Source organism: Oxyura jamaicensis, chromosome 1 (genome assembly GCF_011077185.1).
Source record: "Oxyura jamaicensis isolate SHBP4307 breed ruddy duck chromosome 1, BPBGC_Ojam_1.0, whole genome shotgun sequence".
Lineage (NCBI taxonomy): Eukaryota > Metazoa > Chordata > Aves > Anseriformes > Anatidae > Oxyura > Oxyura jamaicensis.
The window spans coordinates 36,891,890-36,907,060 of NC_048893.1; the positions used below are offsets into that span (position 1 = coordinate 36,891,890).

A 15,171-nucleotide genomic window follows, 5' to 3' on the forward strand; every position below is an offset into this window, starting at 1 on the left:
ATCATTGCTTATTACAATTAGTATAATCAAATCTAATTCAGTAGCTATTAATTATGACAGTAATTAGATCTAGAAACCCAGGAGAAAACAATGAAATTCACATTTCCTACATCATTTAAAAGACTTTTTTAGAAACTTAAGAGAAAATAAAGTACTGATTATATCTAACGTTGGATAACTTGTGCTTATTTTTAGGCTTTATTCCTCACTTAGTCTGGAGCCAATATGTAAAATCATGTACAATATTTTAAATTGTAAAATATATGTTTAACAAATATTTAAGAAATCAGAAATATTACAACTTTTAATTTTTGCATATTTAATAAAGCTTTTATGGAATGCTTATATGCAAAATTATAATTACAGACCTGAGCATTGACCTTAAAAACTCCCATATATTCCATTAACTTTGTGCCTGTAGCAGACGTTTAAAGAATCTAATAAGTTTGTAGGACTGAATTTGAAACTAATTAGAAAATTGTTGATGTCTTCATATGAAAATAGCTACTTTTTATGTATATAAATATATATAGATAGATTCATAGCTTCCAGTGAACAATCAATAAATACTGATTCTTTTTTCCCATTTCGGAAGAACCATACTGGGCTTTTTGACTTTCCAGGAGAAAGTCAATACTTATGTAGAAAAGCAGCAAAAACATTCACTTCTTCACAAAACTTGCCTTCTGTCAGAAAATAAAATAAAATAAAATAAAACAAAATAAAATAAAATAATAAAATAAAATAATAAAATAAAATAAAATAAAATAAAATAAAATAAAATAAAATAAAATAAAATAAAATAAAATAAAATAAAATAAAAGATTCCAGTGGAAAAGGTCGAGAGAAAGAGAGAGAGAGAGAAATCCTTTCTCATCATTCTTATTATTCTTTGAATTTGTTACATCAGCAGAAAAAGTCTAAATCTATACCTCTCCACATGGGCTGGGAAAATTTCAAAACAACCTTAATTTTAGTGCCTTTTTTCCATCTCTAGTTAATTCTTTCAGCATTTTTACCCAATTGGGAAGAAGTTTTGTCAGTCTCACTGAAAACTTCAGTGCATGTTGGCCCAATACCAAACACCAGATAAACTCTGGGATTGTTAAACCTTTCCTCACATTCCCAGTTTAGATTAGATTATTTGAAAGCAAATCTTTTCACAGAACAATTCATTCCCTTGACAAGGAGTATTTTCCCAGTAAATTTGCCTTCACTCCAATTAGCAGGTCCATAAAAATCAGATTTCTTTTGCTTTGGTATTCAACCATGCTGCTTCAAAACTTTCAGGCAAGCCCTGAAAAGAATACCAGGTCTTAAATAGTTGATGAAACCTTTTGAATTCTACTGAGGTTTGCTCTTACTAATCTGTCACTTCTGAAAACAAACATTTTACTTATCACAGTAAAGAACAGGAGATACTTTATCAATCTGCAACATCTCTTTTATCTCAGTTCTGATAATGAGGTTACAAAATAAACCTAAACTTCTTGGCCAAAACTTCAGATTGCTACTCTAAGAAATTCTCTGTTTTACTTTTCGGAAATGTAGAAAATATGAGTTGCTCCCTTCTTCCTATTTTCAGAGAAACCTCACAAGTTCATCTCACCTAAAACATATTCTTTATTATTAATTGTTCATTTCCAGCATCATTGGAAACATTGCATAAACTGAAGTTTGTAACTGCAAGAGACATTAAAATAGCAATGGAAAACAGTTAAGAAATGAAAAATGAAATCTAAATTTATTGCCAAAATGTTTCCAAAGTAAAATACCATAGATGAAGCTGTTTGTTGCTGGCTCTCTCTCTTGCCAGTAGCTTGACCTGGGAGCAATATAACTCCCTGCAGTTCACAGATGGGGTCTGTCATGCCTGGACATAGACCTCTGGAGGCTGGATCTCTGAGCGGAGGATGGATCTCTCAACACCCAGGGTTCCCTCTGTGGCTGGTGGAGGGGAATGAGCCCTCAGAGGATGCCTCACCTCATCTGCCTGACCTTCTTGCTGCTGAAGGAGATGGAGATGTCTGTCTACAGCACAGGCTCTGTGAGGACTTGTGGGATCAAACTAAGAGTTTTTTGACTAGTTTTCTGGCACCCAAGGTAGAAGAGAGGACAGATATAAGGCCATTATCAAAATGAGGAAACCGTGTGGTGTTTTACCAGCTTGTTGGATCAGAGGGATAGTCACTGCTTTATTCTGAATTCCCAGTCAGAGCCCAGAAGTCCTTGTCACTTAACAACTGAATCATTGGCAGATTCAAAATGACAGCATGATGCCACAGTTGAGTAGCACCCTGTTTCGAAGGCTTCAGCCTCACACATCAAGTTAAACCAGAGAGTTGGTGTGTAAGGAACTGTCTTGCATTTTCTGAGACACACAGGTGTCCCAGCAAACCAAGATACTTTTCTGAATGTTATGCAACCTCTATTACATTCAAGAGCAATGACCATTGTGTTGAAGTTATCAAATTCATGCCTACAAATGAATCATATCGTTTGCCAAATTCTGTGCTTGACAAACAAGTATTGCCCATTTTTACCTGAAGAATAATGAACTTCAGATCTGTTAAAATCTAAATCTGGGATTATCTACCTAAAATGACAGTTATTCATTTTTTTGTGTGATTAAACATGACAAGGGGGGAGAAAATCTGAATTTTCTTCTGCTGTTCAAGACTGACAGAAGTTACATTATAAAGGAGAAGTATAGGAATTGGTCAAACCAGAAATTTTAGAGACATGTCTGATAACAAGTATTAACCCAAGACAAAGTCTGGATAGTTTTAGACCAACAAACAAACAAACAAACAAAAGAAAGGTTTCTGCAATGACAAACAGGGCATAATCTTTATTTTGGAGCCTTTGTTTCCCAAATAAGTGTAATTATGGTGGACTTTCTGGAACAAGTCTTTCCCTGGAGCAGTCCAATTTCTCACACCTATCTAACACTTGTGTTGAAATCTTTCATCTTTTCTGTGTAATACAATCCAGTTGATACACATACAAACAACAAGCCTTATCTTGAAGTCAATAGGAAGTTTCTTTCTATATTCTGTGGAGTAAGACCACATACATGATGACCTATCCATTGGGGAGATCTTACACATCATGGCCTAATGCAAAAGACAAATAAAAAAGTCAGTCTTCAAGAATGCATAACTTTTACACTTTGCCACAAACAAAATTGTCCATTCCTTTCACAGCTGGAATCAACTGAACAAAATATCATCACCACTCCTCAAATGTACTGTAGGGTTTGGAAGTGTTCATCTTTTGGAAAACTTTAAATCAGTGCAATTTGGCAGTTTTTGGAACTCAATATATTTTGCATTCAGTCATTTGAAACTAGGGCTAAAATTTGCACTGATATGCCTTAATGGTTCTTGCAGAAACAAACATACCACAGTTTCACTCAGTTAGTCAAAGACACATTTTTCACTCTGTTTTCTTCTCAATTTTTTAAATGTATGTTATATTGAGTAAAGCAGAAATAGTTTTTATTGCTGTTTCTCTTTATTCAGCCCTACAGAAGAAAAATGGCCTGATCTTGTAAATATTGATGCTGTGCCTTACTCTTTCAAAATTAAAAGATATGTACATTTGGGTCTCATGAATTAATTTGTTGAAGATAATTGGGCAGTACTTCTCAGGAGAATTTTTAAATTTTTTCCTTAGAGTTGGAGCTGTTGGAATACTTTCTTTCCCAAACCATCCATGAATATATTCCAAATGAAAAGACAGTAATCAATATCTGTGAATTTGGCCAGAGATTTGGAATTTAATAGTTAAACAGAGAGATGGATTTCCTAGACTTCAGAAGAAATAATTTCACTGACACAGTAATTTAATACTTTTGCTAGTGGTGAAATTCATACAGTTCATCTGATAAGGTCTGGCTATGTGTAAACCCAGAAAAAGTTGTTACAAATGGATATGAGTTTAGAATCACACATGGCCCAAGAGATGCCATCAGCCTTAACACAGTTTGTATTTAGTCATTTTACCTCACTCAAATAAAACTTCCTAACAAATTCTTGAACGACATTGAATCCTGGTCTGGATCCCATGAAAGGCTGCATGACTTTCCTACCTACGTGTGCTGGTTTATGCACCATGTCATAGATAACTGCCTGCCAAAAATCCCTGGAGTCCCACAGGACTGCACTATAGGTTTTCTGTCTTTCCATGGTCTCTACCTTCTTCTTGGCAGCGTTAGTAAGAAGCCTGAGGTTGACTTTAATGTCTCTACCAATCCTGCTTCATGTTAGCAGGCCAGTTCTGCTCCATATCACACCAGTTTTACAAACATCCATTGGCTACTGATGATGGCTATGACTGAAAAGGCACGGCCTATCAGGAATGTATGGTTATTCAATGCAGTCCGTACCTTCTTCAAAGCAGAGTTTAGCTACTTGTGCTTTAAAGCACAGGCTGATATAGTCACATGCTGCTGGTTAACCACTGGGATAGCTTCAGCTCTTTGCAACCTCTAAAACATACTTCCAACAGCAAACTGGAAATATCAACGCTTTCTTATTCTAGGTCACTTAAAGAGTAGACACTGAACATGTAAATCTCATAACTGAGTAAAACTCAATATAATATATTTAAGAGAGGTTTCTTAAACTGTCACCAATACTTACTCAGCAGGATGTGGAAACTTCTCTTCATGCTTTGGGTTCCCCTGTCTTCTCTATATGAAGTTTCAGAGTTAGCTTAAATGTTTTATAATTATCTATGTAGCAAAAAAGTGCCTGTTCCGGTCCCCTAAAGTAAGTGAAGGGGAGGAAAAGTCCACAGAAAGTAAATCTGTCCTTTTTTTTTTTTCCTTTTAAAAGGTCCCCCAGTCTCTATAACGGAGGTGTCCTCAACAAAGTATGTGGAGCAAATGCCCTCCCTAACAACACTAAGTCAAGAACCTCTGGGAATTACAAATAGTCCATAACTTGGCCAGGGTAGCAGTGAGGAAAGGAAAATAGGGCAACGGAAATTGTGCGAACAACAGGGTTTCTGTTTGGTGACCCAACCGAAAAATTAAACCAAAAAAAAATCATTTTGGGTCAGCCCAAAGTACTTGTCAAACTCAAAATGAAAGAACTCATTTTGCTTTCGTATCTCTTTTCATGGTTTGAGAGAAAATGTAGGTAAAATTCTAAACCAAAACAGTATTTTGAAGTATAAAACTGAAATATTTTATTTGGAAAATGTCAAAATACAGTGCTTCAGCATGATTTCCCTTTTCTGAGCTGTAACTATTGACTGAAATGAAACCCATCTTGTTTGACTCAAATTACTTCTTTATTTCCTTTTTGTTCAGTAATTGTTTGCCCCAGACATTTCCTTGGTTGTAAGGGAAATCTCCGACTTCTACTTCCTTTGTCTGTTCAAAACTGACCATCACCCAGCATCCTTCACATACCCACAAGCCACACATACCCTGCAAGAAAATCTATGTAGGAAATTCTGCAAAATTTGCTGTGTGGCATTTTCAGGGCTCCAGCTCATTAGGTTACCATGGCAGAGTCTTCCATCTGGTGGTTTTCCAGGTTGAGGAAGTTGATACATAAATTACTATCATTTACAAGGGTGAAAAAAAAAAAAAAAAAAAAAAAAAAAAAAAAAAAAAATGGTTTATTTGGGTTTACCCCAAGGTGGAAAGCTTGAGAGATTGATTTGACATGTCTGGGTAGGACAGCTCAAAAAAGACAATGTGGAAGGGGCCTAGAGGAAGTAGAAGAAATAAATAAGTTAATTATCCATTTGTGAAGCAATGCTATCAATGAGGAACAGTACAAATGGTTCTTGGTCTAGTCTCTATAACCAAGGAAGAAAACGGGTACTTCTAGAGAAAATCCCTCTCATTCTGCTCAGAGTCACAGTCTTTATAAACCTTTAATGTAGATCAGATGAATCACACCTGAATAATTCCTATTACCCTTCATTACATGTAAAGGGAGCCAAGTGTAACTTTGGGATAGGCTTGTCTATGAAAGGTCAGTGAGATAATTCTTCAGCTGGTGTTTAACTGCCCTTTTTTAACTTTTTTAACTTTTGCTGTCAGCTGTTGCAAGTTTAAATGATAAGAGAAAGGATGTCACACAAAGATGACAAAAAGATGTTGGACAACAGCTCTTGATAATGTCATTGCTTATCCCACAAGTAAGAAAATAAATATCCTCTTTAATATAGTAAAAGGTTAAATCCCTAACACTGTCATATGTTAGCAAAGCCTGGCTGGCTGTCACCATTGGGTCACTTCTGCCTTGACTGTCAACAGGGATATAATTCATATGTTGAGAGACACACAGCAAAGCATGGAGCAAAGCAAACCATGTTGATTGCATTTAGTTTGACAGGCAATGGACATCTATCACCCAGATGCATCATATATCAGTTCAGTATGTGAGTTCCCACAAGAAAGTGTTATCTCGGTTAACATAAACCTTTTTCAAATTGGTTGTGGGTGGTTGCTTTTGTCCTGAGACCACTCTCATTCAGGACTGGCATGACATAGCTTAATCTTGTTTTAATGACAGTTCATTACAACTGCTGATGTAAGATGCATTGAAACTAACTACATTTGGACTAGCTTTCACAGAATTGTAGGGGTTGGAAAGGACGGCATGAGATCATTGGGTAAAACCTCCCTTTGATTCCTCTTTGAATGTAATTATGACACCATCAAGATAGAAATCATTTTCCCCAAATATTTTTACAATTTACAATATCTATTCATAGGGATTCTTCTAGGTATCTCTTTAGCAATCATTTTTTAATTTGAATTTCCCTGAGATGTCGTGTTTACAAAACTTCAGCTGCACTGCCACCTCAACTGGGTCCTTTATTTTGAGGATCATCATCATGGCTTTTTTTTAAAGATGTGGACAGAATACTGCTGACCTGATGAAGAAATGGTAAAACCTTGTTCATGAAGTCTTTACCAGTTGTTGACTATCCACAATAATATATTTACTCTGATTTTCTGACTATTTGGATACTTTTGACCTCTTCAACCTTTATCCATCCACTAATAACTCTGGCTGTACCAGAGCAAGTCCTTTGTCTTTGCGCAGGGTACATTGCTGAATCGCAGAAGAATCATAGAATCATAGAATTATTAAGGTTGGAAAAGACCTCCAAGATCATCTGGTCCAACCAGATCATCTGAAAAACCTGATAATGATGGTTTAAAGTGTTCTTCAGTCACTTCACATTTGTATGTCTAGGAGCTTGTATCAAGAGGAAGCACCAAGCAATTCCCTTCTGAAGTGCTCTCAAATCCGTGATGCTGCAGAGCACTGTTTGGGCTCAGCATGCCTATGGGTCAGTGAGAACCCAGTGCTTTGAATTTTCACTTAACTGCTACTGCTTGACTGTCTCCATCTCATCTGACCCAAGGAGGGGGGAACAGTTTGAGATTTTTTGCCAACAGCTGTTCCAAGACAGGATCTTTCCTAAGGAGGTACTGAGGCAGAACCAATGAACCTTACCGGTGACTCTCAGGAGTGTTGCTATTTTTCCCACCCCCACCCACAAGAAAGGCTGATCCACATGCTCCCCACTAAGCCCCAGCCTGTGACAAGTGGAATTTTCAGCTTTCCTAAGCTTGCATCCTTTCTAGATACAGGGTTACAGCCACTGGCCCAGCAGCCCTGCATGCATGGTATATGTCACCTCCCTTGCATTTCAGTAAAAGAGAAAGGCTCTATAAAATGGCAATATTAGATGACCCAAAATATTTATTATAATAAATTACTGAATAGGGATTTATAAAACAATACATCTGCATATAAATATTACACAGCAGTTTTAATTTCATAGTTCATGTAAAAGCCTCTAGTACAGCTTCATAAATACATTTTCTTGGCTATGTTTCAATTTATATAAATAAAAGTACATATAATTATTACCTTAAAATAAGTTACTATTAAATATAAGCAAAAAAAAAACTATTTTCTGAATGTCCAAAATACCAACATTTCAGGTAAGGGTCAGAAGAGGGCAACATACACAAGAGAGATTTCCAATAAAAGACTCAAAACTTCCTGGCCACAGAGCACTGCCTACCCTGACCAAAGCTGACACAGGTGTCAAATCTCGGCCTATTAAATACAGAAACAGTTGCCTTATTCTGATGCAGATGAGCAGAGTAGGAGCGTGCCTTTGAAAATAACTACTGTGCTGTGTTGAAATGTAGCAACACACACTGTTCGGGAGTTTTCGTTTGGAAAGAAGGCAGCAGTATGCACCCTGTCTCTGCCCTATTGGCTATTTTCAGTACAGGTTAAAAAACATATACTGCATCTATAGATGTGATTTTTTTCCACAGTAGTTAATCAATTTGAATAATATTATGAGTTTTTTGGAGACATCTCTTCAAGACTGATCTGATGTTTTTTCAGTTTTTCTTCTTGTTCCCTCCCTTCTTTGGGGCATCAGTACAAGCATTTTCTAGGTAGTCAAACAGTAAATCCAGTTCTCCAATGGCTTTATTCTTTCCATTATCTCCCAACTAGAAAAGAGCAGAATACAAGTTTTAGCATCTCACCATTTCTCAAATTTAAATTAAGCTTGTCATAGTAACTCACTTGAGAACTTACTCTCCTTATTCTCACAAGCAGTTCTATTAAAGTCATTATACCATAAGATATAAATTAGCTCTTTCAAATCCAGTCTAGCATACACAATGATCTGCAGCCTGACTTCTGAGGGACAATTTTAAATTACTATAACACATGCAGAGAGTTAATAGCACCAATGAAGGAGGGCTGGAAGTGGAAACATCACTAATCCCTTCTTTAATGCCCCTGCAAACTTCACATTTTAAATAAACTCCAGAGCTTGTTTCATAACTAGGTCAGCCTTAATTCGGCTAAATAATTGGGTTTTTGAACTGCTCTATTTAAATGTTGGAAAAAAATATACCTGTTTCATTTTGCTCTTCATTTCTTCCAGGTTCTTTTCAATGTGCTCTCTGTTTCCTGAGAATTTCTATTAAAAAAATAAAAACAAAAATAAAAATCCAGAGGTAACATTGGCATCTGTATGTGACAATATGCTGCTGCTTTTTTTTTTCACACCTTTCTATCAACCTCCAGTTTGATATCTTAGATCTGAGGTTTCCTTTCATATCACTGCCTTTGCCACTGTTTGCAGCTTTCTGAGATTCAGGAGCAGTGATGAGATTCATGTTTCAGCAAAGGAAAAGACACCCCACACAACTTACACATCTGCTCAGCTCCGAGGTCAGGGATGCCAGGAACTGTGCCACCTCCTCAGCATATGGGTACTTCTCCCTGGCCTCGGTGAGAAGGACGTCTTTCACTATAATCTCCACAATTCTCTTCATCATGTAGCAGCGGTTGTTTTCCTATGCACGCAAGTAGAAGGTCATGTTAAATCATGGTGAGAGGTCAACAAGTGCTGCAGAAGGATGCCAAATTGTCCTCTCGGTGTAAGACTTACCTTGATGTTGATGTAGAGCTGCTGCCCAATGAGCCTGTTGTCAGTATCCTGGTCTGAGGCCCTGGCCTGAGAGGAAAAGGAAATGTCAGGTGTGAGTGGGAGCCTTATCTATAAATTAACAGTAAACCCTAAGTTTTTTTATCAATAACACTCCAGGTGACACAAGGAAATTGGCATCATAGATAGCTTGTTCAGGGTAGATAAGCTTGGACATTGTGGCTGTTTCTCCCCTTAACTATGTAAGAATCAAGGTCATTGGAAAATAAATGAGCAGAAATCTGAATTCCTGTCCCTCTCTTAAACATTAGATGTCATAGTGGTTACGATGACTAAAGGAGATACTGTGGGTGGCCATCCTCAGTGTGGCCCACAGTGCTGCAGGGAGGTGCTGCAGCTCTCGGTAGTGTACAACAGGGGGACCCATGCATGCCAAAGGCAGGCCAAAAACCCGTCCAAGCAGAGAACCCCAGGAGCTGCCTGGCCACAGCTGGAGTCCCAGACAGACCCAGATCTGAAAGAGCTGGGGAACAAGAGAAATGTAAGCTCATGCCTCACAATTGTCACATCAGCCACTCCAGAGGAGTTGAGCTGCACCAGGGCTGCAGGAGAGGCAGCATCTTCCCCTGACCACACCACCAGTGGGCAACAGACCTACTCCACGTGTCAAGAACTACCTCACTGCAAATATGTGTTGCTCTATGGAAAGGCATGAGAAAGAGAAAGAAATGCTGAGGGCTAGAAGCCAGGGAACCGTCAGAGGAGGAGGTCCCCATATCCTGCCATGAAGGGCAGATGGGTTACTGTACCATTTTAGCCAAGGTGTAGGTGCGATTCCTGATGTAGTGCTGCTGAAAGTTGGTCTTCCGGAGCCTGCAGGCTTGGTGGCTGATAGAAGCCACCCCTGCACCTTTTGGAGGCAGAGGGCTGGTGAGAAGAAGAGGGAGACAGCAACAGCAGCAGAAGAAGACCCATACTGAGAAGCTCTTGGTCAAGGTCTGCAGGGAGGCCATGGTTCACGATCCAAAGTTGTCCGTCCCAGAAGGCTGCAGTTACAGAGCTCAGCACTGATGAGAGAGAGTAACGTTAGCATCAGGGAGAATAGGCAATGGCAGAACAGGAGAGGCACAAAGGCTGCTAGCCTTACCTTTGCTGTGATTCTAGATGTGCTCTGAAGGAGGTGAGGTGCACCTTATATAGGGCCATCAACATCTCTCTCAGCTTTTTTTTTTTGGGGTATTGGTGGTGAATTAAAAATGACATCAGCAAGTCTCTTACTTTCCAGTATCCTCTTCTGAGAACTACTTAACCACTATAAAACCCACAAATACAACTTCAAGGCCATTGTACTCCTAGGTTCTTATAAAGCAAACCAGCTTTTAATGCAGGGGCAAAACAGGGGGTTTTACTGGGGCAGGAATCCTGAATCCTTTTCACATAAAAACATTTGAGAAATGTGTGATTGCATGCCTTCTCTCCTGATTGCACCACACTAAATATATTGGCAATTTGATGTCAGATAATATAATCTATATTTATTTCTGTTCATCTTCTGTTGTAAAGGACCCATGCCTCATTGGAGCTGATGGGGGTACACAAATGGCCAGAGTCTGTTCCAGACCCAAAGGACTGACCACCTGTGGTTCTCATCCTGATAATACCCTTCCCATGCTGTGCCCCACTGGAGTCACCAGCTGTCTGCCCATCACTGCATAATTCCCTCTGAGAGATCAGAAACTGTGGGACCAACACTGTATTTCTCATATCCCTTATCTCCCAAATTCCCATTTAAAAAAAAAAAAAAAAAAAAAAAAAAAAAAAAAAGATCCATATTCCAGGCTGTAACCAGGGGTGATGACCAGAGCCATGGTCATGCACCTACTTGTCCAGGTGATTTCCATGTTCCTCATCCTGTTCTGCTGATGTAAAGGTGCAGTGCTGCAGCTTGAGCCTGAGATATTATGCAGGGTGCTAGAGGGAAACTGTACTCTCCTTAGAGAGCAACTTGCAACCCAGCTGAGATCACAATGAGGATGCAGAACTGGTACAAATGCAAGCTCCTGGTTGTCTGACACCCACAGAGCATGCAGGTGACAAATGCAAGAAATTGGACCCAGCGAGCCAAAGCTCCAGCTCTGCATCTGAGAGCAGACAGGGGCTACCCTGGGGCTGACCTTCAGCCCTCATGGCTGAGGCTCTCAGGACAAGCATAGCTCATCTGAAGCTTGCCTTATTATGTGCAGAAGGGTAGAGCAGGAGGACCACTTGCTGGAGCAACTTAGAGTTACAAGATGGGGGAAAAAAATCCCCAGGGAAGGGCAAAATGAGGTGGGGAGAATATGGCCCTTACCCATAGTCACTATTACCCTCTGAGCTGAAATGCCCATCTCTTTTCTTATACCTCCTAAAAGAAGCAGTTAAAGGCCAGCTGGCACCAGGTTTACACTCTAGCTTCCTCTGATGCATCCACATCCTTCATCTCTCCATGCTTCAGTCACCCTCCGTTACCTCTCAGCTCAGCCCTGCATAACCCTCTGCCCTTGAAGCTGCACCCACTGACCCTGGAGCTGGTCCCAGCAGAGCCATCATCACCATGTCCCTTTCCATGCCTCGCAAAGTTATCCCACCCATTCCTATGCCTGGCCTTCAACAGCATCCTGACCACAGTGGGCAGCAGAAAGAGAGAGCAAGCCTAGACCCAGGATGCTGATGACCCAGTTCATGCCCCAGATGTACCAAAAGGCTATTCAAGGACATGTTTATAAGCTCTTTTCTGCAATTTTTTTCATTTGCCAGGCTAACAGGTTCCAGCTGGGGAGCAGGTCAATGAGAAGATAGGAGGATGAGTTATACTTAGCCAAAAGACAGGCATTTATGATCAAACTAGGAGAAATCTAGACAGAGAGGCTGTTTCAAAGGATTGACCTCTGAAGTGCACTCCCATGAACTCTTCTCTGGGTATTACAGTCTGACAATCACAGTCTGCTTCTAAGTTTGGTTTCTCTTACTTTTCCACCAGCTCATCCAGCAGACCAGAGGTCCCAAGACCAAAACAAAGTTGTGAACAAGCATTTAGACCATTCCTGAGGGGAGGAGCCCTCCTCCTGGTCCACAATCCCTGTCCTCCTGACCTTCTGGATCCCACCTCACCATCCCTTTGGACACTCACTCTCATCAGACAAGAATCCAGTTTTGCCTGATCTCTTCTTGGGGCTCAGATCTCATGGAAACAGTTTGTGACCTGTGCAAGCAAGTGCTGTGGCACTCGTGTCTGTGCAAACTGCTGTGAGGAGACCCCATGCTCCCAAGCTTCCTGCCCTGCTGGATAACTAAATAACACCAGGAAGAGGGATGAGGAATTAGATGCTGAATCTTTATTCTGCATTCTTTTATGCAGTGTTTATAGGTTCTCTTCTATCTGGCTTCTCGAGTATTGCAAATCATAGACTGGGACATACCTATTTTCATAAATTAAGTTAGACTATGTAAGTCTTTCTTTCTCTCTTTCTCTCTTTTATACTTTTAGTCACCTCTCTCAGTCATATATCATTGGCTGTGCCAAGATGTCTTCCTTCTGAGGCTTTCAAAAGTGCCTTGTTTCATTTGTTTAATTTACCTCCCTGCCTCTGATGTTCACCTTTATTTTCCAGACATTTAAATGACCATTTTAAGTTCATTAATTCATACTTCACAAATTACTTTTTTATGACATTGCTAAAGTCTTTGCATTAATTAACCTTTTGTTTTTTGTGAGTTATAACAAAACTCTTGTCTGTTTCCTAATCACCTTTCATCAGGTGACCAATGGTTCTTGATATACCTCTGAGATACGGTGTAGCCACGGGCATGGCTGTAGCTATTCCCTGTAGCTTGTCAAGAGAAAATCTTTGGAAATGGGGCTATGCCCTCCTTTCCCATGGTCTGCTATTTCTGTTCTGAGATTGCACTGAACAAGGATGTGACCGGTCACTGCTATCACTGACTAGCTCGCTGCACCCTACACAGGAGATACACGTCCAGCTTTCTTCCTATGTTAACATTGCCAAGTATTCTAGCAAGTAATATGGTAATGAGTATTCCCCTATGGCCTGAACTACTGATGTCTCATGATACACTATAGTCATAAGCTTTTATTTTAAAAATGTTCTCTCTGAAAATAAACAAATAAATGTCCCAAACTCTTTGAGCTTGGGGAAAAGGGGGAGGAGGGAATCAAACAAACAAAATTCAAAAATCAGTTTTCATTTTTGTGTGAGTTTTTGTAGGTTTAATGCTATTTTTATTTTTGAGGATACTAGTACTGTTTTAAAACACATTATGAGAAAACATAACTGCTCTGGTTCTATTTTAATTAAAACCTACAAAGACCTCTGAACTTTCATAAAGTAGCCCCTGCATTGCTTTTTAAGTATAATTAGTTCAAAATTTAATTTTGAAATTTTTCACAGATCACATCTTCTCCACTGTGATGCCCCAAGAGTTAAACATCTATCCTATTGCTGCCTTTATCAATAAACTTTTGAAGTGTAATTACATGGAGTTTCCCTACTTCATTAAGAAACCATAGCGGTTGAATATTCTCGACAATGACTTCTTGACCCATATTGATCACAGAGGATTTTTTGAGGAGGTCTGGAACTCTGCATCACATCTGCCTCAAAAGCCACAAACACTTCCTTCTTTGAATGAGGCCACAGGTGAATAACCAATACTGTACTTCAGTGTTCATCCGCTGTGTATTACTAGCACACCGGCATGCAGGAATTTTCTTCAGCTTTAATACATTTTCTGTTAGCTGGGATTATGCTGCTTTATTAGAAACATCCTCAGGATCAAGCACTGGACTGGAAACACTGTCAGGAGTAGGCAAGTGGAAGAAAGAGTCTGTGTATTGTCCTCTGGGGTCTTTCACCTGACAAATGGAATTCTCTTAAATATCTGCACAAATGGACCACAGATGACATAGCACTTAAAACTGAACATCTGAAGACATCCTCAGCTTTCTCATGCCCTTGACTTTGCTCCATTGTTATTATTTTTAATTAATTTTGAATAACAATTTTATTTTATTAAATTAAATGTTTAAAAATGTCTATTAGCTCATGTGACTGTGTAATTCATTGCATTTTATCTCAGTTCTACACTGAGTTTTTTTCCTAGACTTTCAAGCTTGAAAAGATTGACATTAAAAATGTTCCAGACAGATCACAGAGTCCCAGGATGGCTGAAGCTGGCAGAGCCCTCTGAGGCCCATCTTGTCCAACCCCTGCCCAAGCAGGGCCACCCAAGGCTGCCCAGGGCCACATCCAAGTGGGTTTTGAAGATCCCCAAGGAGGAGACCCCACAGCCTCTGTGGGCAGCCTGTGCCATGCTCAGGCATTCACAGAGCACAGAAGTGCTCCTGGTGCTCACAGGGAACCTCCTTTGCTCCACTTTGTACCCTTTGGCTCTTGTCCCAGCACTGGGCAGCACTGGAAAGAGCCTGGCTCCATCTTCTTTGCACCTTCCCTTTGTGTGTTTATAGATATTGACAAGATCCTCCCTGAGCCTCCTCTTCTCCAGGACAAACAGGCCCAGCTCTCAGCAGGTCCTTCACCATCTTGGTGTCCCTGCATTGGATTCTCACCAGTATTCCCATGTCTCTCTTGTACTGGGGGGGGGGCAGAACTGGACCCCGCAGTACAGGTGTGGCCTCACCAGCACCAA

At 39.7% G+C, this 15,171-nt stretch overlaps 1 protein-coding gene across 1 annotated transcript; it reads right to left on the reverse strand.

The window, feature by feature from the left end:
• Positions 1-7,917: 7,917 nt before the first annotated feature.
• On the reverse strand, positions 7,918-10,478 carry IL22 (interleukin 22). The gene is made up of 5 exons (XM_035314917.1): positions 10,275-10,478; positions 9,469-9,534; positions 9,230-9,373; positions 8,929-8,994; positions 7,918-8,515 (listed from the first exon to the last, which is right to left on the reverse strand). Exons 1-5 carry the CDS (start codon positions 10,476-10,478, stop codon positions 8,402-8,404), a joined length of 594 nt encoding a protein of 197 aa, XP_035170808.1. The 3' UTR covers positions 7,918-8,401.
• Between the last annotated feature and the right edge of the window lie 4,693 nt (positions 10,479-15,171).

Excerpts from the sequence above, each read along its gene's own strand:
- IL22 (XM_035314917.1), bottom strand. The coding sequence starts at position 10,478 with ATGGCCTCCCTGCAGACCTTGACCAAGAGCTTCTCAGTATGGGTCTTC. Across the intron at positions 9,535-10,274 it reads CCTACACCTTGGCTAAAATG|GCCAGGGCCTCAGACCAGGA; the intron begins GTACAGTAACCC and ends TTTTCCTCTCAG. Across the intron at positions 8,995-9,229 it reads CCTCGGAGCTGAGCAGATGT|AAATTCTCAGGAAACAGAGA; the intron begins GTAAGTTGTGTG and ends TTTTTTTAATAG.